General features: G+C 42.7%; 1 protein-coding gene across 4 annotated transcripts in view; it reads right to left on the bottom strand.

The window, feature by feature from the left end:
* The window catches only part of CKAP5 (cytoskeleton associated protein 5), an 88,731-nt gene that overhangs the window by 32,464 nt on the left and 29,504 nt on the right, over positions 1 to 26,763 (bottom strand). For all 4 annotated transcript variants that reach the window (XM_074997606.1, XM_074997605.1, XM_074997604.1 and 1 more), the window contains exons 5-18: positions 25,677 to 25,848; positions 23,815 to 23,947; positions 23,391 to 23,494; positions 22,974 to 23,087; positions 20,391 to 20,495; positions 15,485 to 15,574; positions 14,744 to 14,908; positions 14,082 to 14,210; positions 12,465 to 12,647; positions 11,557 to 11,670; positions 8,881 to 8,991; positions 7,714 to 7,806; positions 5,438 to 5,623; positions 5,111 to 5,205 (exon numbers count right to left, since the gene is read on the bottom strand). In XM_074997606.1, coding sequence (XP_074853707.1) covers positions 5,111 to 5,205; positions 5,438 to 5,623; positions 7,714 to 7,806; positions 8,881 to 8,991; positions 11,557 to 11,670; positions 12,465 to 12,647; positions 14,082 to 14,210; positions 14,744 to 14,908; positions 15,485 to 15,574; positions 20,391 to 20,495; positions 22,974 to 23,087; positions 23,391 to 23,494; positions 23,815 to 23,947; positions 25,677 to 25,848 — 1,794 coding nt within the window. The remainder of the gene's footprint in view (positions 1 to 5,110; positions 5,206 to 5,437; positions 5,624 to 7,713; positions 7,807 to 8,880; positions 8,992 to 11,556; positions 11,671 to 12,464; positions 12,648 to 14,081; positions 14,211 to 14,743; positions 14,909 to 15,484; positions 15,575 to 20,390; positions 20,496 to 22,973; positions 23,088 to 23,390; positions 23,495 to 23,814; positions 23,948 to 25,676; positions 25,849 to 26,763) is intronic.

Below are 26,763 nucleotides of genomic sequence, written 5' to 3' on the forward strand. Positions count from 1 at the left end.
TAAGACCCCTCTCACTTTTAATCATCTTCAGAAGTGTGATTTAAAGGCAGATGCTGGCTTTGCTGCACCCTGGCTCTGATCAGAGGAGGACTGAGAGAAACTTCAGGGCTCCCCACAAGTCTTTTGGGCTGTGGAGCCTAGTGTCTGTCTGCTCTGAACACAGTTCAGAATTGTATCCTACATGGTGTTTTGGGCTTTGTGTAAAACGTGTATTAAGATGAGCATATGAAACATAAGTCCATGTAACAGAGGCCTGGTGTAAGGCCTAGCTGACAACGGTCAAGACTTTAAAAAGCAAAGATAAGCTGTGAGCAAGAGGCAGGGCCCTGCTCACGGACCTTGGCATTAACAGTGCTGATAATGTAAAACACTAATTGGTAATGGGCCCAGGTGCAGAACAGTCATTGGAACTAGGTACCAACTGTAAGAGGGTAATTAGTACTGGAGATAAGTGGAAAATATGTTTCAAAAGGATGGTAAAAGCTCATTAAAAAGGACGTTGGTATCCACACTCCTAACAGATACTGACCCAGGTTCAGGAAAAGGTCTAAAATGATAGCATGATGGACAGAGATCGGTGGCATCCTGATACAAATAAATTACACATCACTCCTCATGTATCTGTATATAAGGTAGTGGGGGAAGGGGGGTAAATTGTCTTTGGCTGACTTACGGGGTAATGGAGGGGAGACTCTCTCGCTGGTTGAGTCAATCCTTTGCAGCGAGTACATATGTATAATGGTTGAGTACAGCCTACTTCACTGGACAATAAACCTGGCCTGGAACCTTTGATTCTTATCCGATTCTGTGGGCTTTGGGGGCTCTCTGAGTCTGCTATGTTGATTGCTTGCGCAAGTCAACATAGCACACAAGACTGAGAACAAATGTACACAGCCAAAAGGTTATCATCACTGAGTAGGAAACCTGCCAGGACAGCACTGCAATGAATCTTGACTGATGACAAGTCCTAACACTGAGCCACAAGCAGCCTCTCATAGCTATCACAGTTGCCATGGACTGAGTTGCTGAGTCCACCAAGTACAGGAAGGCATGTAAGGAGGGTCCTGATGACTACCCTGCCCACTTCCAGGACAGCTACAAATTCAGAGTGGGAGTCTGCCGGCCGCAGTTCTTGGAACTTAGCTAATGCATTTCAGGAATTGTAGCTGTAGTGGTTAAGGACCACCTACTGGCTGGCACATGCAAAGCTGGAGCCCCTGGTAGAATACACCTTCTTATCCAGAAGAGATCCAGCCTGTCTCTTTGGACTTCAGTGGTTAGTCTTCATTGTCCTGATTTTTAATTTCTGGTTGGCCACTACCAGGAGTGCCTGGTAAATAAGACCTCGTACGCCTTAGCAGCACAAAGCATTTCCTCTCTACCCATTTCAAAATTGGGTGGAGGGGCAGAAAGGCAAGTATTTGCCACAACACCCTTGTGGTATTAGTTTTAAGGAGGGTCAAAGCCAAGCTCAAAGGGCTTTTCAGACCAGAATGTCCACCATAAGGTCAGTCTCCTCCAAGACCTTCACCAACATACTCAAGTTGCGAGCCACTCTCCTGAGGCAGGTGCAACACATGGAATAGGGGTGGGGAATATAAGAGTATGTATACTTGCACCACCCACCCACCAGGGGCAGGAGAGGAAAAGGGCCTGCCAGCAGGGCCAGCGTTCCTGTACATCCAAGGACTAGTGGGAGCCTGGCACCTGCTGCAACAGTGGCACTCTCTCCTCTCCCATGACTAAGTCTCGATGAAGAACTTTATGCCATCACTACCAAACCAGATCCAAACCATCCAGGAGCTGGATTTTCAAATCAGAACTACTTCAGAAAACGTGGAGCCACTGGAGTAATCAATTTTATCTCTTGATTTTGGAATTCACTCTAAGTCAGGGTTATTGGTGGAACGGCCTAAAGAAAGCCTATGTTCTAATGCAGGAACTGGGTACAGACTTGGGACACAGGCCTTCTTTGGAATAGAAATTGATTATATGCATTTTTCTTGGTGTCAAACAAGTCTCTCATGGCAGCCCCACTGATAGAATATCACTTCCATGGCAGACCCATGCAAGAAATATTGATGGCTGCTGAAAGCAGAGCAGTTTTTGTTGACTTACAGGAGTTGAAGAGCTATCTTACTCTAATAGTACCAAATCCAGGAGATGATAGCCACGCACAACTTGAAGCTAGGAGCTTCCTCGCTATCTGGAAGCATTTAGGTCAGCATGCAGATCTACACAGTGCTATACCTGTTCAAATTTTGCAATGCCATAAAACAGTCTAATCCAATGGCTCAGAGCTCTGGGACAGGTGTATAACCACATGTCACATGCGCACCAAGTTCCTCAGATCTGCAAATGGTCTAGAGGAGCTCCAGAACATGTTCCTGACATCAGTAGTTAGTGTCTGTCAGAGGGATGGAAAAAAAAACCCACAGACACACAGAAAGGGGTTCCAACAACCAAGTCAATTAAGCAGGACATGCTGGTACTGGGACCTTATATATCCAGTGTTTCACCTCAAAGCAACCAGTCATCTAAACGTGGTAGATATGAATGCCTTGTCTCCTTCAAAATCTGGTCACCATCACCTGGAGGCATTTCATTAAAAACTTTTGTGGTAGTGGCAGTACCTTGTGCCAACTGTGATCTGATCATCTGGCCCTACAAAATTCACAGCCATGAAAAATGCTTCATAGACTGAACTTGGGTCTCCCCTGTGAATCTGGTCTTGTGTGTGCTTTTACCTTATACAACAGACTTTGCAGAGGAAACTAGCATTTCTTGAATTGGAGATCCTAATGCAAAAGTTTTTTTTTTTTTTTTGGGGGGGGGGAGGGGGAGGGGGAGGCGGGGGGCACGAATTCATGGTATCACTATCCTTACTACTACGCTACCTGTAGAGCTGGGTGCCGAGCACTACAGCTGTTGGCAAGGTGCACATCTCTGAATCCTCTGCCAGTTAGCAGCAGCACAGAAGTGGCAAAGCCTACCATGCCACAAGTGTTCCCTCTAATTTTCTATACCCATGTGTGGAATGACTCATTATATGCATTTACATGGAGGTGATGTTTCACAAAGTCCAGGTGTGGAATGACTGAGTGATGGTACACTGAAGGGCTGAGGCAGAGAGCTGGGGGAAGGGACGAAGGCTTGGGGGCGGGGGGCGTGCTGGGGAATGAGGGGGACCAGAATGCAGGCTGTCCCAGCAAGGGAGGACTACCCTCAGTCCTGTCTCACTGCAGCAGCTTGGGCTCTGAGGAGATGCCTCTCACATGGCTGCTGCAACTGCAGCAGGTGCAGCCATGGGAAGGGCGTCTATCCCCTGGCAGTGGTAGCTCTGGGCTGGGTGCCACATCCATGGGGAGTAGGAGGGAGGCACTCCTTCCCACTGGCCCCAACATGGAGCAGCTGTGGCAGGGAGGAATGGGGAGAGGATGAGGCACCCTCTCCGTGGGGCCCAGCATGCTGCAGGAACCCTGAGTCCCTACATGGGATTTGTTGTTAGGCAGCTGTGCTGCCACCTGGCCATGCAGCTCAGAGGGAAGTTAGCATGCTGCCCTTCTTCTGTGCTGCTACCTTCATAACTGGTTGGCTGGAGTGTGGCAGCTGCAGATCTAGGCCCTCAGACAGCTGCACAGAAGGGTGGCAATACCATACTATCCTTACTGCTGCTGGCGGTAGCTCTGCCTTCTGTGCTGGGTTCCCAGCCAGCAGCCACTGCTGTCCAGGTGCCTAGCTCTGAAAGAGTTCACCAGAAGCAGCAGAACAGAAGTGGAAGTAACAATACCACAACCCTCACATTCACCCTCCCTACAGTAACTTTGTGACTCCCCCACATCTCCTTTTTGGTCAGGATCCCTGATTTCCAATTTAATTTTTTGTGATTCTCGTTATTTTAAAAATCCTATGATCGTGAACTTGGCCAAAATAAACTAAGAATTTGGTAGAGTCCCAACCATAAAACACAATTACTTTCAGTGGGTTGGGTAGATGGCTACATAGAAGAATAAGTCTTGCAGCATACAAGGACAGATTAGGGCATATCTGGGCCCAAAAAGACACTGCTACTGAAGTTCTCTTATCAGCAGTGCAGAAATACAGACTGCTCTACCATAGAGCACCCACAGGGACGCTACTCAACATTCACTCACTGCGTCCTTATTTTTACTATAAAGATATATTAAACACTTAACCTGAACACACCAAGATATCTGTACCAGGGTTTCTCAAATTTTTAAATAAAAAAGTACCCCTTAAAAATAATTAAGTACCCCCAGACTTCTCCAGTACCCCAAAGGGTACCTGTACCACTGGTTGAGAAACATGGTCTTAAGCAGGGTAATGTGAGGTCTTGAAACAAGCACCATTCAACCCTTCCAGATTACTGTACTCTTTTCAGGAGTCAGATTTGTTTTCTACATCACCAAAAGTTACCCCTCACTTAAAGCTACTTACTTACAAAAACCATGAAAAAATAGAAGACTACTACTGAAAACTTGCTGACTTTCTAACATCTTATCAAATAAATGAATTGGAATAGAAATATTGTACTTACATTTCAGCATAAGGCATATGAAGCAGTAGAAACAAGTCTTTCTGAATGAACTTTTAGATTATACTGACTTAAGTGTTTTTTATGTAGCCTATGTAAAACTAGGCAAATATCTAGATGAACTGATGTACCCCCTGGAAGACCTTGGTGTACCCCCAAGGTTTCATGTACCCCTTGTTGAGAAACACTTGTCTGTATGCCTGAGTAAATGATATTGTGCTGCTGTTAATCTTGTCTTCACTCACCTTATGTCTAAATTTAGGTTGGCAGCTTTCTTGCTGTGAGATGCCTAGCACCCTTTGGGATTCTATAAAAAGAACAGTAGAGCATTCTTCTCTGCAGGTTTTCTGTGCCAGATGCATTTGCTTACGTTTTAATACTTTTTGATGCTCATGGATAAAACACTGAGAGCAAAGGCTTAGCTGTACTTGTCTCGCAAGTCTTTCAAAGAACAGTTTAGAGTCATTATGAGTTCTGTGGAGAAGCAGTATCGGTCTTCCTTACAATAAAAACATGCATCAATTTTTCTATTCAATACTTTATCCTAAGACTTACCCAGAAAAGCCAAACTCTTTAATTGCATTTGAAAGCCAATTCAGTGTTTCTGATTGATTTTTAGGATTCTTTTGAGAGAAAGCCATGGACATAACCTGAAATAGAAAGGAAAAAAACGTGAATCTTTGTTACTAATGGATCAGATACAACACCCTCAGAAAAAGAGTGCGAGCACCTGCGAAGACTTTGCAGTGCTATTAAACCAAGTCAGCCAGGGACATATGCAAAATAAACAAACACTCAACTATAAGGCAAGTGTATTACAATAAGGTATGTATCCAAAGCTGACAGTTATAAGCATCACTAGGTAACTCGCTCCTCACTGACCTGCTCAGCAGTCCATGGCAACAGACATGCTTCTGCTATTGCTGTCATTGCTTCTTTTGCATTACTCCCACATTTCACATCACCAATCTTGTCCACAAGACCATCCAGCACAATTTGAGCTGATGTTTTGGAAAAGTTCCCCTTCTGAGCAATCAGGGCAACTATATGAAGCTTCATTTGCATTACCTGGGAGGGACAAAGGTAATAACCATAATGCTAGGAAAGTAAACAGAGTTGTGTCCTGATATATGTTCTTGCCCAGCAGTTTCTAATAGGAATTCAAAGATCACCACACTTGTGTTTGTCTTTCCATATTTGCCACATAGTATATAAAAATTAAATATAATATTGGTAGGTATTTCATACTAAATAATACAAACAATTAATATTAGAAATCAGTGTGACACTTTGCAATCTTTATCTTAGGCACCCACCCCGTCCCCAATAAATGCCCTCCCCCAGAGCCAGGCTCCTCAGCCCTCCTCCACACTAACTGAACAGCCTCCCAAAGAGCAAGACACCTCCAGCCTCCCTCCCAACCCCAGGTTAATTCAATGCTGGCGACTCACCAGAGCCGCTGCTGGAGCTGCCGCCGGGGCTGCTACCACACACTTCTCCCACCAAGCGGTAGAGTGCATGCGTGGAGAGGGGGGATGGCACTCCTCGTGTGTGACTCTCAGAAGGAGCTCCATTTAAAAGGCTCCAAGAGCTGCATGCAACTCAAGAGCCACAGAGTGGCCACCGTGTATTTGCCACAATGCAGTGTCCTATTCGCCACATGGGGCAAGTGGCAAATATATGGGACACCATGGTTTTTGCCTGAACCACATGCAGCTCGGTGTAGTCTAAAGTCCTGGCAAACCATCTCCGAAGATCCCAGTAGAAAAATAACAAAGAATGTTTATGCTAGAGAGGGTCAAAATTAACTAGCAGGATACTAGTAACTAGAGTAACAACTTACCGTAGCATTGAAAGCATTGTAAAAAATCTTACAATGCACCCTATTAAGATTTTGTAAGTCACTCAGTTTAGACACCAAGGCTGTGTCTACACAAGCCCTCTCCAAAACCAAAACCAAAACCAGCAAGAAGGGGCTTTTGAAGTCAGGGGAGTCCTTTTGAAAGCCTCCCTGTCTACATGGACAGTGTGCATTCCGAAAGCAGCACTTTTGAATCACACGCGGCCGCCATTATGCTAATGAGGCACTGCATATTCATGTCAGCACCTCATTAGCATCTTTCAAAGTGCCTCTTAACATGCTCCCTCTACAAGGAGGGGGAGGGGCATGTGTAGCCATAGCCCAAGAGAATCAGGGTCTCTTTCTAGATCACCTTCTTAATTTATCAGTATATTTCAAAGTGCTTTACAAAAAAGGATAGAGGTAGAAAGTAGTATAGGGAGGTCGTAACTTAACAGCAGTAATACAGCAATTCAATAGCAGCAGCATGTCAGCTGACTAAGAAAGCAATTTACTGCAAGCCCTGGGGTACTGTTATACACAAACATTTAGCCATTCCACTGTTGTGAAGAACAGTGCTCCATAATTCAAACTGATCTCAGAGATGAATAAATACACATCAAGCAAAAGTGTGGTGATCTTCTAAAGCAAGGGGGTTCAACCTTTGTTTCTGAGGTGCCCTGTCCAACAGTCTACCAAAACTTTGCAGCTCAGCTGTGCCACCACAACTGCACATAAAAGCCATGGCCAGCACTAAAGGGTAGCAACTAGGGAAACTGTCAGGAGCCCCACATCACAGGGGGCACTGTGAAACTAAGTTGCTCAAATTTTGGTTTCTGACCCAAGTGATGGAGCTTGGGGTTTCAGCTGCAGTCCTGAATGACAGGGATTTGGTTTTCTGCCAAAAAAGCCTAATGCCAACCAGGCTTGATTACCAAAAATATTTTCTACAATAACCCAAGTGCAGGCCTGAAAGAAGCTAACAACATTTCTCTGAAGGTGGTCTCTAAATATGAAGACCTTTAGATTTTAATAGGTGAGCAATGGCATTGGGGTGGGGGCGGGAGTGAAGAAAAAAGTTACTTAGAATGAAGTGTCCCACTATGGATCTTGCAGCAGAAACTCTCATGCTGAAATCAGAGTATGTATTAGCTACACAATCAAGTAACTGTCTACCAGCAGCTGCTTTTAAGAAAAAAAAAAAAAGACTAAGATCTGCATTTCTTGTACAAGTTAGGAGGGTCTACAATGAATTGCTGTCTCAGTAATCTGCAATCACATATAAAACACATATATTTAGCTTAAGACAGTGGTTTACCTGAAAGTTGGTTTCCTTCCACCCAGGTTTCTTGGCCAACATCCTCGCTAGAGCCTGGCAAGGCATTTCACTTCTCTCCATCAGTTCTACAGCCTAAAGAGTCAAAATTAACCATTAGGTCCAAAACATGCAAAACAAAATGAAAGTAATTTAGGCTTCCATGGAAGATAATGGGACTAGTTTGAATTCCACTTCACACCAACGGACATAAGCCAATATGTCCTTTAGATAAAAGGCCTTCTTAATACATTTGCATTTATTTCCTTCATTTTATTTAATGTGTCCCCATTGAAAGTTCCGGACACATGAGTAGCTACGCCCAACAAGTTTTGTTTAACTGACAACACTGCCTTGGACAAATAACACAGGTTTGTTTTTGTTTTTTTGGGAAATGCCGTAATTGAGAGCTGATCAGATACCCAGCACCATTTCATTGGAAAAAAAAAAAAAAAAGCAGTTGTCTGATGCAACTTTTAAGAATGAAGTTTAGACCTAATGGACTTAAGTGTACTCTGTAGCTTTTATATTGTTCTTTAATTCATTCCAAGAGGGGGAGTTGCATCTTAGTGAAAACCTGACTGATTAAATGATTAATGATTGGGCAGAAGCTAAATGCTGCTCCAAACTCCATTAGATTATGAATCGCAGCCCTTTGTGGTAAAAGGTGATACACCACTACATCTGGGTCTGTTTTATGCCAAAAATTGAAGCTCAAAAGAGTTTAATAGAGTATAAAATAGTTGCACATGTGGAGTAGCTGCCTTTTAAAGTAAGGCTAGGTCCAAAAGCATCAGAGGGTAGGGATGCTTTAAGGGAAGAAAGCCAGATATCCCCTGAACGTAAAAGTGAGCAGTGTTTGTAACTTATAATGCTTACTGTGTGTCCTTCCACAGAGACAATGGAGACACCTCTTATTCCCAGCTGTAAAAGCTGATGTAATAGGGTGCAATCAGCTGGCATCTGAATCTGCAGAAGTTTCCCAGCCAGCATTTTGTATTTTAATTGCTGTCTAGCATTGAGCCAGGAGGGATTTTGATATAACGTGGTAGACATTTGCAGTAGTTAGGGTAACAGATTGAGACTAAATGGCAGCAGAAAGTCATTCATCCCAGTTTTTCATTCTGCCTTCTAAAGTCATCCTCTTACTATCCACTGAACAGAACTTACCTTCTGAAACTCCTCCATGCAGGCAAGTCTTTCCTTCCAGTTACCACTATCTAGCTGTTGTATGCAAGAAGCTGGGAGGACAGCAGAAGCTCTCTCTTCACACACTTCTATCTGCAGACAGAGTACAATAAGGTTGACACCTTATCGCATGCTCCCTTGTATAGGAGGCAATAGTCTGATTATTAAAGTGTAGGCAGACACAGAGATAACTATGCCCTAAGGCACTTGGGCAAATTAGTAGATTGGCACCAGAGATCCAGGAGGAGGAACAACATTTTATTATTAGTTGAGATGACTGATGTGGACTAAGGCTTGTAGGCCTTGCGGAAGCAATATTCAGGAAACATTTGAGTTTCTGAGAAAGGACAGCAGTGCACTGTGACAGGAGATTAATCCACAGATAGAAACCAGAAAGAGTTAAAATCAGACACACTGGGAGGAGAGCAAACCATAATCTTATGCCATCTGCTCTTAGTTTTAGGGTTAAGCGAATGTTAGTATAGCTTTGCAAATATTTTGAATATTTAGCTAGGCAGAGACAAAAAGTCAGCTCCCAGGAGGGCTGTTAATGGGATGCAGGAAAAGGCAGTTTTTACACGTCCATTCTAGGAATGGAAGAGCAGCACTAAGCAAGATTATCTTAGTACATTATCCACATGGAATGATCTTTTTTCATTAGTTCACTCCCACTATGTTCCGCCCTTGTACCCACATCTCCCTCCTGCATATCTGACAGCCTGTGACACATGTTCAATTCTTGTATCAGTAGCATCAAATGACTAGGAAGACTAATTTTCAGAACACTCCATACACATCTGAAGCATAAAGGCTATACTCAAGGGAAGGCCAAACCCTTAACTTCTTAAACGCTTGTACTCTGAGAGGAGCATAGGTCGTCTACAAGTCCACTCCATTTCACACTGTTTCAGGACAAAACTTTTAGCCAACTTCACGAGTATCCCAGTTGTTGTCCTTCAGTCTCAGTGGATCATCTCTACATTGCCCAAGGTCTTCTCTTTTGCATTTGAGAGCTTGATGGACTATGCTGGTTGATGGTTTCTGGACAGTGTGGCCTATCCATCCCCCTTTCTTCTCTTGATTTGAATGTCAAGTGGTTCTTGTCCTGCTCTGTTCCAAAGTTCCTCGCCTGTGACAAAATCTTGCCATTTGATGTAAAGGATGCACCTTGGGCATCTGTTTATTAATGTCTGTAACTTGAGACCTGGAGTAATAAAAAGTCTTCATATCTCATCTATACAAGGGCACACTCTTCACATTTGTGTTGAGGATCTGCTGTTTCATCTTCTCAGATATTATTTGTGAGCTCCATATGGGACAAGAGTCTTGAATGCAGCTGTTGCTTTCCTTTTTCTAGCATTGATATCCTCATCTGTTCCTCCATCTCTACCCATAATACTCCCCAAATAAGTTAACTGATCCACATCTTCCAGGTCATCCCCCTCCCACTGTGATGGTGTTGTTGTTGGACTCCTTGATCTTGGTCTCTCTCCTGTTAATGTTCAGTCCAGTCACTGAGGCAGTTCTCTAGTGTTGCCACCTTTTTTCCCCATGCTTTCATGTCAGTGTGAAAGAAGGGCAACATTGTTAGCAAAATCAATGTCCTCTAGCTACCTGAAAAAAAGTGTCCACTGAATGCCACTGATGGCCATCTGTTATCCTGTTCAGAATCCAGTCCACTGTGATCAAGAACAGGAAAAGTGACAATACGCATCCTTATTGCGCTGCTGAGAGTATGCTGAAGGATTAACTATATTCTTTTTATCAACACTCAGCACAGAAACCAATTCAACCTTTCCTTTGTTTCAGCAGAATAAAAGTACTCCTTCCTACACGCTACAGCTCAGTCTGAAAACACTTCAGCAAGAGAGTTTGGCAAATTAATCTGAATAGCCCACAAGCAGATAAGGCTTTCAAAAAGTGGACCTGATGAAGTCACTGGACTATCTAATGTATTTCAGTCTAGGTTTCAGAGTCAAGCTTCAAGGTACTCTTGTGTTTCTTGTTTCCAAAGATTTTCAACTCCAGAATAAAATTTAGTTACACAATTGGTACTTCCACAGAAATTAGATCATTCCAAAGCCCTGTGTAAGTATCTGCATCCACATCTGTGGATACAGATATGCATAACTGACTTTTGCAGATGAGGATACAAGTTTTGTATCTAGAACCCTGCAAATCTGTAGATGCCACTTTATAAACATGGTTATCCACATCCGTGGATGAGGACAGCCACAGATAATTTTTGCAGATGTGTATAACAATTTGTGTACATGCAGGGCTCTATTTGATCCCTGTAAGGCTCTACCCACTCCTTCAAAGAGCTCATTACAGCTGAAAGGTTAAAGCACTCACCCTTAGGCCACACTCAAGTCATAAGAACATAAGTCATAAAAGATGTCCACAAATATTTGTTCTCTATACAATAGATTACGCAATCACTGGTCATTTAGAGGCTTCACAGTTCAGTATTAATGGTTCTGTATTGTTCTTCATATACTGTCCCAATTTAAACCCACTGTTCTTCCCTGCTTCAAGGTGCTTCTACTGCAACTTCAGAACCATTAACTCTACAAGGTCAAGAGACTAACCCAACTAGCACTGCTTACAAAACTACTGCATTGCACTTTTCATTTCATAATACAGTGAAGCACATACCGAGAGTTCAGGTTCAAATATCTCTTTTGTCTCAGATCCTTTCTTTCCTTTAGTTCCAGCTCCTCCTGCACCGGCAGCTACAGCTGGTTTGCCTTTCTTGGGAGGGCCCCCAGACTAAAGAAGAAACAAAAACAAAAAATTTAAGCTCTTAGTTCACCAGAGCTCAGAATCAGTACCTAAAACCAAGAGTTTTGATTTCTAACATTCTATTTCTAAGGCATGGAGAGAGTCTATTTTTGTTGAGATGCAACACTTCTTGAACAAGATATAGTCAAGCCCCAAACTCTGCATATATATTTTTCACACTGCAACAGTGATGATAAATAAAGTTTTGCATTCCAAAGCTTCTGGTGGTCTGGATTTGGCCTATTGACTATCTCTGCATTAAAGATAGAATTTTTCTATAACAATATAATTGAACCAACAAGTTGTTACTTTTAGCTGGCAGGTGTGCAATAGCTAGAATGATAATTATGAAAAGTCTAGCTCAGACATCGTATTTGGGTCAAATAGCAACAAGAAGTTACACACAGGGTGCCACAGGATTGCTTATTTTGTGTTCTCTCTTCAGCCACGTTATTACTACAGTGGTACACCCAGTTGTATTATTGTTTACAGAGCCCCCTGAAAAGTATTCAATGGGCCATGAGGCATTAAAATGCAAGCAAGAAATCATTTAAGGAGACAGAAAGATGGCAGAGTTCTCAATTCCACACCAGACTGGCTCTCTTTTAAAGTATACCAACTACTCCTGAACAACAGAAGAAAAATTTGTTCTGCTTTATCAGTAGATTAGGTTCACAGAAGGCTTGGAATAGGAGGAAATTTAAATAGGCCAACCTTAGGTTTTCACATAGTAACTATTTCAGGCCATCATGTGCAAGGCAGACTGTCTACATTGCACTTACCTTGGCACCAGGAGCCTTTTTTGGAGGTCCCGGTTTGGCTGAAGTGTCTTTTGTATCCTTGTCCCCAGCAGCCCCTGAAAGAACTGGTGTCTTTCCAGCAGCAGGTCTGCATTCCTTTTTATCAGGTGCTCCACCTGTGTTCTTACCACAAGCCAGCTCCACCTTTTCAGCACACTCTTTAATCTAAGAAACAATAAAGAGATCAAAGCCATTTAACTAAAGTTGCAGCATCTAACCAAAGTCACCAATCCAGGGCCAGCCATGAGTCACTACAGCACTAGCAGCTACATGAAAAGCACATAAGTTGTTTTACTGCCAAAAAGCTAATACTATTTAAGCAGCACATACTTTTAACAGGACTGTGGCATCAGTTTAGTCCAGTGGCTTTCAACCAGTGTGCTGCGCTATGAGAACTGTCCAAGTGTGCTGCAAAATATTAATTTCCTCTCACTGCAGCTCTTTACAGAGCTACCATGGGAGACCCAGCTGGCATGGGATTGGTCAAATTCCCTCCACAGGGGCTCTTTACAAAGCCACTGTAAGGGGAAACGCTGACCTTGCAGGAGCTTGTTCACACCAGGAAACAGCTGAAATGTTGATTCCCAGTCAAATGTGCTGGCAAGAAGCCTGCCTCTCCCTACCTGCTATGGCAAGGGGGAGGGAAGAGGCCTGTGGAAGCTTGGATGCAGTTTAAATGCCATGTCCCTTCTCCAGCAGGCTGACTGGAAGAGGAGCCTGCTTGCTGGACCTACCTCCCCAGCCCACAAGTAACTGAACATTTCAGCAGTTACTCATTTACTCAAGATCCCATTTGATCCTTGCACTGCCATGTTGAAAAGCTCTAAGATCATAACCATAGAAATGTAAGTAAATGACATTTATGAGCAATCAATTCAGCTGGAAAAAGCGGGTGTGCCATGGAATCGTTGGTCTCACTGAAGTGTGCCACGTTACTGAAAAGGTTGGGAACCACTAAATACAGTCTCTTAATATGTGCAGACAACACCACCCATTTAAGCAAGATGATGTGTATATGGGGGAAAAGGTCTTATAAAGGAGGTTAAAAGCAAAGTCAGTCTTTAGAGCATGTATTAATAAATGACTATATCGTTTTAAGCTTATTTAACAAGCCTGTCAGAATGTATACATAGGGGAATTCCTCACCCCTTCATAGTGTTATACAGGATTTAAAGTTTACCTAGGGTCACAATAAGATAGAGTACCAAACTCCATCTTGCAGTCAGGAAAAAAAAAAAGCAGACTTCTGTTTTTTGGGTTGGAGGTTGTGGTGTCCATAATAGATGTCTTGTATCTAGATAAAGATTTTAAGTTGCACTGTTTGGTAACAGATGTTAAGTAACAGATCTCTTTAGCAATCTTAAACTGATCAAGTTACGGCTGGCAGGTGAGGGCGGAGGGGAAGAAGCGAACATTACCCCTCTAAATACTGGGCCATATTAAGCCTGAGAGAATATACCGTAGTGATAGATTATTCCTGCAATGAGTTTTGAGAAGTGTGTTATCCACAACACAACACTCTAAGACACGGCAGATGTAGGAAAGCACTGTACAAGCCACTATACATGCACAGCATTCTGTCCAAATACATAAGCTCACCCGATCAAGTTTGAGTTTGTCCACATCTGCTAGGAAAGGATTCACAGCCTTCTCTCCAACTACCTTCAGAGCTGTGCCTAGTGCTTCAAATGCAGCATCTCTAACTTCAGGGGCAGAGTCACTGATATGCTGTTGAAAGGATTCATTTGCAAAGAAAAAAACAAACAAAACAGTGAGCCCTAAGTACTTTTATAATAAATAATACCCTATTTTTACCACAAGTACTTGTGATGAAGAGTTCACTTTAGGAAAGGAGGATGTATTTAGTCCCCTGGCTAGTACTTACCTTAAAGCTACTGCCCCCTCCGATTCATTTTACAAACGTGGTAAAAGCTTAGTTTAAAGGAAAAAGCTTATACAACGTCACACGTAAGTTTAATACTGGGAGTCTGTAAATCAGTGAATTCCCTAGTCCTAAAACACTACTTGTTCCCCTGGAAGATTCCTCTTCCATGCAGGAAACTAAACACAGCCAAAGAACATTATTCCACTGGAATGGAGGAAATCATTTACTAATGCTGCAGATTAGTTGCGCCTTCCAACCCTCCTATTTAACCTAATTGCCGTACCAGAGTATGCAACGCTTCACTACAAGGTACTCTGTAACCTAATCCAACACGCTGCTTTAGGAAACAGTGCATTATCAATCCATCCAGTGTTACCTTAAGAAGCGCAGCACAGAAGGGTTTTAGCAGGCTCTTTGGCAGGGTGGAAGGTGTACAGTGACGAAAACTTCTTGCAATGAATAGGGATGTCTGCTGCTTGATTGTTGGGTTTTTGTTGTCCATCACTGCTAAAATATCCTCGCTTATGTTCTGCAATGTAGTCTAAAAGTTTGGGAAAAGGTGATTGGCTTTAAACAGAGGGACAGAAGAAGAAGAGCCTTCTAAAACAACCAGCATGATCAAGTCTCAGTAGCACAGCACCGACAGAGTTTATAACCATGGTGGGAGACTTGCAGCCTGTGGGTCACATGAGGCACATCCATGTTCTATGAATGACCCATCAGACATGTTTACTATTGCCCATATGCAGGGTTGCCAGATTCCATGGGTTTCCATGTACCTTTTTTTTTTTTTTTTTTTTTTTTTTTTTTTTTTTTTAAAACTCCTGCTGATATTACCAAGTTGACAGATGTTAATCAAGAGCAGTTGAAGTGAGGTGCATGCTGACTGGACACAACATTGAGTGCTGTGCACTCCCCTCTGCATCCAATCAAAGTGCTGCTACAGTTCAATCAGCACACCCCACAAATTCTAGGTATGCAAGCACAGTTAGAAAAACTACTCTTTTTCTGGGAGAATGTCTGTTACAACCATCTTGTGGTCCAATGAAACTGAGGGACACTCAGTTGGCCCATTCCACTAGCCCGCATAACACTGGTTTATAACATTTGTCCTTACAGTAAGGAAGATTGCATCTATGGCTTCCTGCAGGGCCTGCACGACCTGAGGCTTCTTCTCTTTAAACTTCTCTAGGATAGTTGGGACAACCTGTGTAAAGAAAGGGGGTAGGGAGGAAAAAGGACAATACTTCAATTGCCTAGTTGCAGGGAAAAAAAAAAAAAATCCACCCCGTATCCACATACACCCCAATGTAATTCATTAGTGCATACATGTACTAAAGGCCTCCTCAGCTCCCCTCCCTCCCTTGCCACACAAGCAGCAGTGGCAGGAATCAGCTCCTGCTGGACCTGTAGACCACCACCACCAGAAACAAAAGGACACTTGCCTTTACTCATATGACTGTTTTGGCAAAAACAAAAAACAAAAAACAAAATTTTTCTTGTGTCAGGGAAGCTAAGATATTTTTCCCAACACCTCCCTCCAGCAAAGAGCCACCACTAGGATTACAAGGCTGCCAAAGAGCTGACTGCTGAAGATGTAGTCCTGTGCCCCTAGCCCAAGTTCTGCTCTTCCAGCTCTTGTTGTCATCTGGTGGTCAAAAAGCCACTTTACAGTAGTAAGTCAGGCTAAATACATGTACTAACCACCCCTCTTCCCTCCATTCCATCTCTTCAGCCAAGTAGGCAAGAACATTAGGGAGACTGATACCAGGAAAGGTGTGTCAAGGAAATGGATGCCAGATGCCATCAGTATCTCCCATTTTTGCTAGGCTCATAACTTCTTGTCATTATTTCCACTGTTATGCCACCATGGTTCCAGCAGACCTACAACTACTCCAGAACACACTGCTCCAGCACCACACAGTCCCCTGAGTCAGTCAGCCAAGTAAACAGTTGCTAGCAAGGTATCCAGAAGATAGAAAAATGCCATTGGTCTTTCCTACGAACAAATTTGTTTGTCCATTCTGATCAATTTATGGCCCATTCCACCCTATCAGTCCAAAAAGGGAGGAAGCATACAAAGAATCAGCAGAGCAGACATAAGAACCTAGATTCCAGTCATTTAATACCTATATACTTATTAGGACTATTATATCTTAGCATGAACTGGAAGACGACAGCACAAAGTAAAACCAAAGAGGCAATTTCATCATGCCTGTCAAAAGACTGCAGATGAAAAAAAAGCTAAAAAACCTCATTTGCTCACTATGTAGTGATCTCACAGGTCATCTCTAGGCTAACCCTTATCACTATCTTCATCCTCAACATCAGTATCAAGGTCATCACAATCCATTCATCTTGAACAAACTACCATCATTAAAGTTACAGTCAGGGACTTTTAAGCTTCCAAGTAACAAGACTTATGATTGCAATTTGGCCACAGACTCATGAATTTGAACAAATTCCAATATATATGAAAGAATAGCTGAACTCAAGACAAGGAACAGACGATTTGGCGAATCATTGTACGCTGTCCTGGAACATTAACACAATGGGTAATACTAGAAGAGGCCTTTGGTACATCACTTGGTTTTCTGAAACTTCATCAGATGAACAGAGAGGGTAGAAACATCAGTAGCTGAACATGGGTAATAAACAAGATAAAACAGGGAATTCCTTCAAGACTATGAAGCAGCTATAACAAGCTTAGAGAACGTTCCTATCAGCCTCCACTAAAGCTACTAAATGCTATCCAAAGAAGCCATTAATGGCAATAAACTGCTTCAAACTTAATTGCCAGTGGTGCACAATTCTGATGCTGGCTAAATGCTGTGAAGAACTGTCATCCTATTTGGCTAAAAAGATTGTGCACATTCAGGAAGGCTTCTTAAGAACATCTGGATCTGCCCCAATAAGACCTACCTATCTACAGCCCAGCTTGTATTCCTGAATGTCAGCGCATTAACTTGGCAAGAAGTGTTGTGCCAAAGTCTCGACCCAGGCCGTTCCTGGCTTGTGAAAAAGTCATGAGCAATTGATACCACTCCTGACTGAAACAGCCAATGTGTCATTCAGAGAAGGACCTTTTCCCTTCTTCAAACAAGCAATAGTCTGTCCAGCACTAATTCACCCTTATGTCAATTTTAGCCAGCTACTACTCAGCATCAAGCCCTGGATTACAGAACAAGCTCTTAGTTAAGTTAGCCAAAAAGGCTGAGCTCAAGATCAATAAATTGAAGCAAATATTCTACACCTAGCAGAGTCTGGACTAAGGCCAACACATGAAACTGAAACCATTTCAGTAGCACCAGATGGATGATCTCGTATTGTCTCTTGCTAGACAATTCTCTGGGTGTCTGCAATATCTGATTATGATGATGATGAACATAAAAGTATTTTCACCTCACCTGATCTAATCAGCCACAGGAGTTCCAGTTAATGTAGTAAAAGGCTCTGGACTCTTCCTGAAGGGACACATTTTAAGAATGGTGATGGGACACTGCATCTCCACCACCAGACCATGCATGGAGTCCAGAAAGATCAATTCTCTTTCCAGTCCCATTCAACACCTACATGCAACTACCAAGCGAATTGGTCAGATGACAGATTCGAGCACCAGCAATATACAGATGAAACAATTTTATTCATCCATTCTTCATCACAAGACCGTATAACCACCAACAACACAGCCCAGTACTTGCATGAAGGTTAGCTCGCAGATGGACAATAGGTTAAAGCCAAACCAGAGGAGGACAGGCTGATGTTCATGGACAGAGGAAAGCATTTACGAGTTTGCAGCCACAGTACAGTTTCCTTTGATTGAAGGCACACCCCCACAACTGACTGAAAATAAGAACAGAAACCTTGATTTGGTGTTCAAAGCACTGTGGCCAAGGCCCCAGATATCTAAAGACCATCCTAGAGATTTAGGTAAAGACAAGTTGACACCTTTAGTTCACTGATGCAAGGAAGCTTTCTACAATAAGGTTAAAACCTGTGTGCGAGACAATACTTTCTCTGGGGCCTAGCCTGAGGCTAGACTGAATTCCCCCAGAAACAAAGGACCATTACAAACCTTACCAACTGATGCTCCAAGTGTAAGGCCCATTTCTTTGAGCTGCCTTCAATAACACTTTGAAAATACTTTAAATATTTATTTTGCATAAATGCACACATACCTAAAAACTAACCAAAAACATGACACTTTACTGTGATACACACTTCTCCCCATAGGGAGAGAGAATGGCCAAGGTGCGACTTTTAATGTAGTACTGGAAAATGCTTACACTGCACTTCCCACTCAAGTTTAAAAACTGAAAGAGGATCTCGGTACCTCAGAAAAGGGCTAAATGTGTTATGGACACCCAGTTCATAGACAAAGCCCCAAAATCTAGGGTGAAATAAAAAAGAAGAAATTCACTTGTGAGATCTCCTTTTCACCCTCCTTCTTGGAACCTGCAGAGTTCCATGTACAGTATTATTTCCAATGAGTGTTACAAACTGAAGACAGTTATTTAACTGAAAAGCCAGTGTAAGCTAGGCTGTAAATTAGTGTGAAATAATATTTCCACTATATTGCTAAACCCTGAGTTCAAAACCTACCCAGCTGGGATCAAGAACAGATTTCTATGTAGAGGAGCAGCTCTTAAGAGCTTCCGTACTTGCTGTGTTCATACAGCAAGCCTGAGTGTGGCCCCCTCACCTCTTTATAAAAGACGACTTTTTTTTCATTTAAGCATTATTATAAATGGTGAAGGTGAAGTATGGTTTGGAGTGGAGGTTGATAGCTCACAACCCCAAACAAGCTGATTAAAATCAAACTACATGTGAACACCAGTATGTTTGACTCTGAAAAAGTGTTCCTACTGTGTTTGTTCTTTGGAGGATTAACAGATGCACTATTAAGATGCTGGCCAACTCACAGGGAAAGGTCCAATTTATTATACTAGCCAAACCAAATTCCCTATCAAATGCCTCCACACTAAGTTTGTGCAATTCAGAGGTGCTTATTATGGCACTGAACAGAGCATGTATCCAGGGCAACTCTACCACCCCATACATTCCACTACAGAATGTATTCCTTGCATCAGAATTTAGCAGCACAATCTCACCTCTTTTAAATTATGTTATCTTGTCTGCAGCTATTAAGGACTAGCCTCTAAAACATGAGCCAAGTATAAACAGATGCAATAATGTTTGCTTGCATCTGCCTGAAACTCAAGCTCAGACAACATTTCAGTCACGGCCCTCTGGGCTCAAGTGATTCTCCAGCAGAGTGGTTTTGACCTTTTTTCCCCCCAGTGTCAAAAGTACTCAGCAATTTTCTGCTGCTGCAGAAGTACCTCAGTTCTTCCTCTACCTTGCTAGACAGTACCTGCAGCTGTTTGTTCTCGACAAGAGAGTTAACTGAAGTGCATACTCCCTGAACTACATCATGGAACCAGGTAAAAGCAAGACAGCTAGAGAGCAGGAGAAGTCAGAAACTTAGGTCAGCAAGCTGAAGGGCCTAGAGAGCAGCATATCAGCTGAGGCCTGAGATAACAGAGAGTCATGCTACTGGTCTACTACAAGCTCCCCTTCTTCCCTGGTATTTGGTATTTTAAGTTAGTGAATATTTTCATCTAGGAGTTATAAGATCTGTTTCAGTGTGTGTTTCTCTGGTTAGGAGAAAATAGGAATAAAGGGTATTTGAGGGCAGTAGAATAAATCAACATTACCAGGCAATTTAAGAAATTATTTTTACAGTGACAGTGGACCTTTTTATGCTTAGTAGTGAAGAAGAACAGGAAACAAGGACCCTGTAAATTAAATATCAAAGAACTTAGAAAAACTTTAACTGCCCCCCCACTCCCAACAACTACCAAAAACAGTAGCAAGAACATATGAATATCAAGTTCACTTAGTTTAAAAAACAAATGTTAAGTTCTGGCAATCTTTAAAAGAAGCAGTAGTTTTAAAAGCAGTTCTATTATTGTCACTATATACCCAAGCAAGAAATGCAGAGGGAAGTACTTTTTACTTACTTGTCCTGCATATTGTCCAAATTTCTTCCTAAGGCCTGTAGCCAGTCCAGCAAGGCATTTGGCAGCCAAAGCAACCAACATGACATTTGTGTCCTTTCCAACAACCTGCAAAGGAGGGACAGAATTACAGGCAACTGTGCAGTGCCAAATTTAGGCAGAATTTTATTTTTCCCTGCAGAACTGGTGCTGCAGCGCCACTGGACCTAGTGGAGACCAGCTATCCAGTTTGTAAATTCAGTGCCCTGCCAAGGGATGGGGAAGTGGAGCTAGAGGATTCCAGGCAACTGCAGTTCCCAGTATGCCTTGAAGGAAGAAGGCAGTGTGCAGGAAACTCCATACAATTTCTGAGGCCAGCATCAGCCTCTCTGGATCTCTGGGGGATGAGAATTGCAGGTAACGGGCTAAGGAGGTAGTCCCCTTCCCTATCAACCCCACCACACCCAGATGCATTCAGCTAGCGTGCAAGATTCATCCCTAGACTGGAGCATCCAAGAAAAGCAACAACATGGAAATAGGAACTGGATTGTCATGGAGACATTTGGTTGCTTTCACCACATTCCCAGACCTCAATGAGGTGTCTGTGTGTGCACGCGTGTGCGCGCAGAGTGTATGACAAACCCAAGCTCAAAGACTATCAGAATTCAGTCTACTGCTTTCCACAGAGAATTCTATTCTCTAACTCAATGTACATCAATTGAAAGCGTGTCCGGGGGGGGAGGATTATTCAGTAGTGGTTGATCTCAAAGAGGTTCACTTCAGAATAGCCTTTAAAGGGATGCACTCAGCAAGGCACGCTTCGTTACTGGCAAACTTCAAGGTCTCAGTCAGGAAGCCATAGGGATTTCTAATGGAAGAGTAAATCAAGTGCTGGATGAGAGAAAAGTCTTCCCTGTTTTGCAGATCTATACTTAAAATCAATACAGACTGGAATTATCTCAAGACCAAATGTTTGGAAGGAGAGATAAAAAGGCACATTGAAAGTACACATCTAAATGCATGAACACATACAAAATGGCACTACACTGTACATATGCAATGTCTAAAAGTGTCCGTTTTAAGAAGGGCTGTAGGTAGCAGACACAGTATCATATGGACACAATGCCAATATTTGCTCCTATTATCAGGTAGTGGCCTTTGAGATGTTAAAAATTTCATCTTCTGGTGTGTTTCATAAGCTCAAGTAGAGAAGAAAACAGCCAACAAAACCCCTAGCAAACTGCAGTGTAAGGGAGAGCTGAGTAGGGAAAAGACTTTTGCAGGCTATGTCCCCTCCCCCCTCAAAAAATTCAAATTTGAACATTAGGACTGCAATAAAAATCAAGTGAAAGCATTAAACCGTTGCTATATTTTAGACTAAATTGTCTGCACATGAAGGTGCAAAGGTAGCAGGAATATAGCCAAGCTCTAGAGACTTGTGGACAAAGCTAGGAACATTGGCCATAGCCTACTTATTTGATCCAATATGACAATTCTTATCTCTGACAGCACCAGAGCCACCTGCTTCAAAAGGAAAGTGCAAGAAGCTCTGCACACCTTTCTACTGAAATAACCTACCCCGAGTGTTACAGGACAAAAAGGAAATTTCTTCCTAACATCTATTAGAGGTGGTTGTTTTTACTCTGAAAAATAGTGTTTATAGCCGTACCGTATCTTTTATTTTAAAATTACGGGACCTCTGAATATTCTTATTTGCATGACTATCCAATTTTCCCAAATCCAGTTAAGCTCTTGGCCTTGGATGTTACATTGCTGTGTGTTCTACTGGCTAACTGCATAAAAATATTTGCCATCTGTCAATATCACTGAGCATTCTGTTTTCACAGTAATACCATCCAATCTATCTTTCCTATACCACACTACTCTGAATATATATATTTATCCAATTCCCTTTTATTATCCTTGAATGCAAACACTGCAAAACATTTCCCACTCGTCACAGGAATGTGTTCCCTAACTAACCATATTCTTTTTGAAAAAGCGTGACCACAAGTGAACACAGTATTCAAGGTGGGAGCACAGCTCTGATTTATATATTCTCAATATTTTTAGCCATCCATTTTTTTCTAAACTGCTCTCAAGTATCTGCTGGAAGAGGTACATATCCAAATGTATGACTGGAGGAAAGGTCTATTGGGTTCTCATACTATTTAAAACTATAGGTCCAAATGTTCAACAGGACAGGCACAAGCCAATAATATTTAAGTCAGTCCAAGGCACAGTATCAAGAATAAACTTGGACACAAACATTGTGCCAATACAGTAGGGTGTTGACATTTGCAAGTGCCACATTCGCAAATTCAGTTATTTGCGAATGGCCTCGCTTCCCTGGGGTGGGGAGCACCTGTAGCCACCTCCGCTCCCCTGGGTCTCCAGCCCCCTTCTCCCCCTCTTGGTGGAAAAAAAAAAAAAATCAACATTCATGAGGTTCTGAACACAGAACCCTTGCGAATGTTGAGACCTTACTGTATTTGGTCTTGTGACCAGCAGTAGCCTTTCAAGCCTTCAAATCTAAATCTTCTGGCATTAAGCAGTTAACTGCAGTATACCTATGCAAAAACACACAACTGGTACAAAGACTTTTACCTTCTTAAGAGCTTTCACCAAGTCTGCATAGTCCCCTGTTTCCAGTTTGGGATTCTTCACCAGCATTTCAACAGCTTCCAAAGCTTCTTTCCTCTCTTGCCACTTTTTTGCTTCCTGCAAAGCAAAGCATTCTTCATTTGTGTACACGAGACACCTAACAGCTCTATGGAAGCTCACTCTGGACAGGCTACATACCCTAGAGCCTAACTTCATATGAAGAAATTCAAATACTTTAAGCATCCTCACATAATCCAAGCTTGGTGCTCACAGCTAACCATTGGAATGTACTTAAACATTTCAATTTCTATCCTGTTTTTTGATTTTGTGTAATATTAATGTTTATATGCAGGATGTAGGTCAGTTAAAGTCCCTCAGCCTTCAATATTGCAGAATTACAAGTTAGTGGTTTAGACTTACTATTTTGTCATAGAAGTCTTTGGGAAGTTTGGAAAGAATTTCCACTGCTTCCAACAGCTCATAAGCATCTACTTGTGGGACAATCTCATCCCCATCATCTCCTCCTGTGGGTCAAGAGAAGAAAGATTAGTGGATGTATGCAAATAAAATAGGCTTGTCATGCCAGTGTCTAATTTTATTCTTATGTATATCCCCATGCTCCCTTCAAACACAGGAGGGGAAATGGACAATGAAGGGCAACACTTTTGCTACTTTGGTACTGGGATGTTGATAATATTTTCTCCCCCACCAGAGAACATAGCGAGTGCCCTACTGACTTTACATCCTTTTAAGTTTAAAACATCTTTTTGGTCTGATCTATTTCTTATGGTCTTGTAAAAAAGAATGCTTCTTCCTAGCAGAGCAGCAAAATTGCATTGGTTACCTCCATCTGCATCTCCCCCAGCTGCCTGCTGCTGCTCAAACTTTGCTTTTAGCTCTTGCTGGGAACGCAGGAATCTGGTCTGTTTAGGAGCTGCTGATGGTAGCTTGACCCACTCTTCTTCAAGTTCTTTTAGCTACAAGAACAAGAATAACTCAAGACCTAAAGCATAAGACAAAACATTCCATCCACAGAGGGACAATTACTCCAGGCAAGCTTCCACCTTACTAAAAGCAGTGGTATTACCCTCTCTTGAAAGGGCTTTTCCTCTTTAGGTTTTAAGCTTATAAGATGCACGGGACATCTTTTCAGTTCTCATGTAATCATATTATAATCCTACAGTATTTGTCTTATAGTAGGGATGGCCAGGGGCAAGAAAGCTAAACTTTTTTCCTAGAGATATGGCAAACCTACTGCTTAGGATTGCGACTACAGGTTGAACATTCCAGTTCTGGCACCCTTGGGACCTGAACAGTCCCAAATGAGGAGATTTGCTGGACCAGGGGGAGGTCCCCTGCTAAGACAGGGGGCTACCCCTGTCTGCCCCCAGCCTGCTTTCACCCCGATTCCAGTCCCAGCCTGGATGCTGCCCGCTACTTATCCTGCCACTACAACCCCCTGCTGGAGGCTCCAGCCCCATCACTGCTGAGGGCTCTGGCCCTGGCTGCAGCTCCACAGCTCCAGCCTGGCCAAGGCTCTGGCCCTGACTGCAGACCCGCTGCTCCACAGCCACAACCAAGGGGTCCAGATCAAATCGTGCAGCCAGGCTCCAGCCTAGGGTTCTCTGGTCTGGCAACATGCATGGTCCTGTGGACCACAAATGTTACCTGACCAGAGAATCCCAGTTTTTTTTTTGAGGTACAACCTTTAGTTATATTTGTGTTGTTTAGAAATATAACCAGAGTGAGAGGAATGTTTACTAAAAAGAGAAAAAGGCTACGACCTAATAAAGAGAAAAATGGCTGACCCAGTGTGTGAAAGTCTTTATGCTACAGCCATGCCACCATATGCACTGGTAAGGTTCACTGGGTAAGCCAGGGTTAGTCTAGGCGAACTCTTAATATCTAGCTGTAGCAAGCAGTGCTGGTAATTCAGTTCTTCAGGGAGAGGTATATCTCTGTATATGTTTAAAAGCAACAACTTCTCATCTGATCACAGACACTCAAAACAGGGAACAGATATGTTGGCATTTGAAAAGTACTGACGAATGAGTACAGTAATCCCTCAACAAGTGCAATTTCGACTTGCACTTAACTCACATTAGCTGAGAAAAACCCAGAATGCAACCTCCACGTAAATCGAGGGATTACTGTATTTAGTTTCCATAATACCTTGCTATTATAATTAGATCTTCCTGTGCATAGACAATGCCTATCAAATCCTGGACACTACCAGAATGTATTTGTTATAATACATTTTAAGTGTTCTCCTTTGCCAAGAGCGAAAGGATACCCTAAATACCTAATTACCACCACCTATTAGGTAGTAAACAGTAGTTGCTAAGAAGAGGTGGGCAGAACCTAACAAGGCAATTCCTTTGTACCCACATAAATTCCCCATTAACTGTAACTGGATAACAAACTTTTCCATTTCTCACTTCAGAAATAGCAAAACAGATGTTACGCATCTTTGAGTAGAATGATGCTTAATTACCATTTTACAGCCACAGAAGCAAAAAAAGAATTATGTTTTACGAAGATAAATTTAGAGTATTCACAACAGTTTTCAGTAAGACAGAAAAGATCATTAAAATACAGAATTGGGTAAAAAAATATCCCATACTACTATGCAACATAGGGGTTACGAGTATGAACACTGGAACCTTCATTCATAAACACTTTGCTCAGACATTTCCTGTAGCCTACCTGAACCGAGTTTATGTTCTGTAATGGTGGTCTGAGAGCATCCCTTATCCAGCGGTAGATCTCTACAGCAAGGAGTTTGGCTTCATCTCGAACAGCCTTCTCTCGAGACTCAAAGAGTTTTGGCAAGACTTTGATAATTGGCTTTAATGAGATTATTTTTGAACCAAATTCACTGAAAAGTTAAAAACAACACATACAGACCATCAACATTAGCTAGCTGTTATCCCAACACAGCTGACTCCTAGGCAGAGTTGCTCGTACAGGTCATACCTTTTGTAGGCTGTGTCCGGTACAAAGCATTGTTCATACACAGAACTACAGCAGATCCTTGATTTACATAAGGGTTCCATTCCCATGAACTCTCGCATAACCCAAATTTCACATACATTGGGGCGGCTTTTTGTCCTGGTGGAATGCACATTCTGCAGCCAAGGAAGCAGCAGGAGCACCTGGAGCTCCTATTGAAAGGTGAGTCCTAGGGTGTGGGGGAGGCAGTTGGGGAGGGTTAAGGCTGGTGGTGGGATGGAGCTGGGGAGGGGGTGGGTGTTAAGCCTGGGGTGGGTTAGGGCTGCAGGGGTAGAGCTGAGCCGGGGTCGTGTATGGGGTGGGGGTCGTGCCAGACCCCTACTCGGGTGGTAAGCCAGGCCACAGGGGGTTGGGAGCAAAGAGGGTTTGAACAGGAGGTGCACATGAAGGGTGGTGAGCTGGAGCCAGAGCCAGGCGCAGCGGTGAGCCAGACATTGTGTGGGGCTGGGTCAGGGTGGGCGGGCAGGCGGCAGAATTTTGAGTTGCACTTAACTCTTGTTAATGCAAGTTGAGCACAAACTTCAAAAATCACACATTGAGGGTTTACTGTATTGCTGATAAGTGTGTAGTATTAACATGCACTGCTGTCATTCACCAGTCTCAAGCCATTCATTTCTTGTGTTAAGGAACAGTTACGCTATCAATAGTCCTACTCTCCTGAACCCAGCTTGGAATTTAAAAAGAAAAACAAAACAAACGTTTTTGAAACCACTTCAAAGCTTGTAATCCAACCTGCTGCTTAAGTCTGCTACCCCCTGGGAAGGGGGCAAATCTCCTTAGA

Source organism: Carettochelys insculpta, chromosome 6 (assembly GCF_033958435.1).
Source record: "Carettochelys insculpta isolate YL-2023 chromosome 6, ASM3395843v1, whole genome shotgun sequence".
Lineage (NCBI taxonomy): Eukaryota > Metazoa > Chordata > Testudines > Carettochelyidae > Carettochelys > Carettochelys insculpta.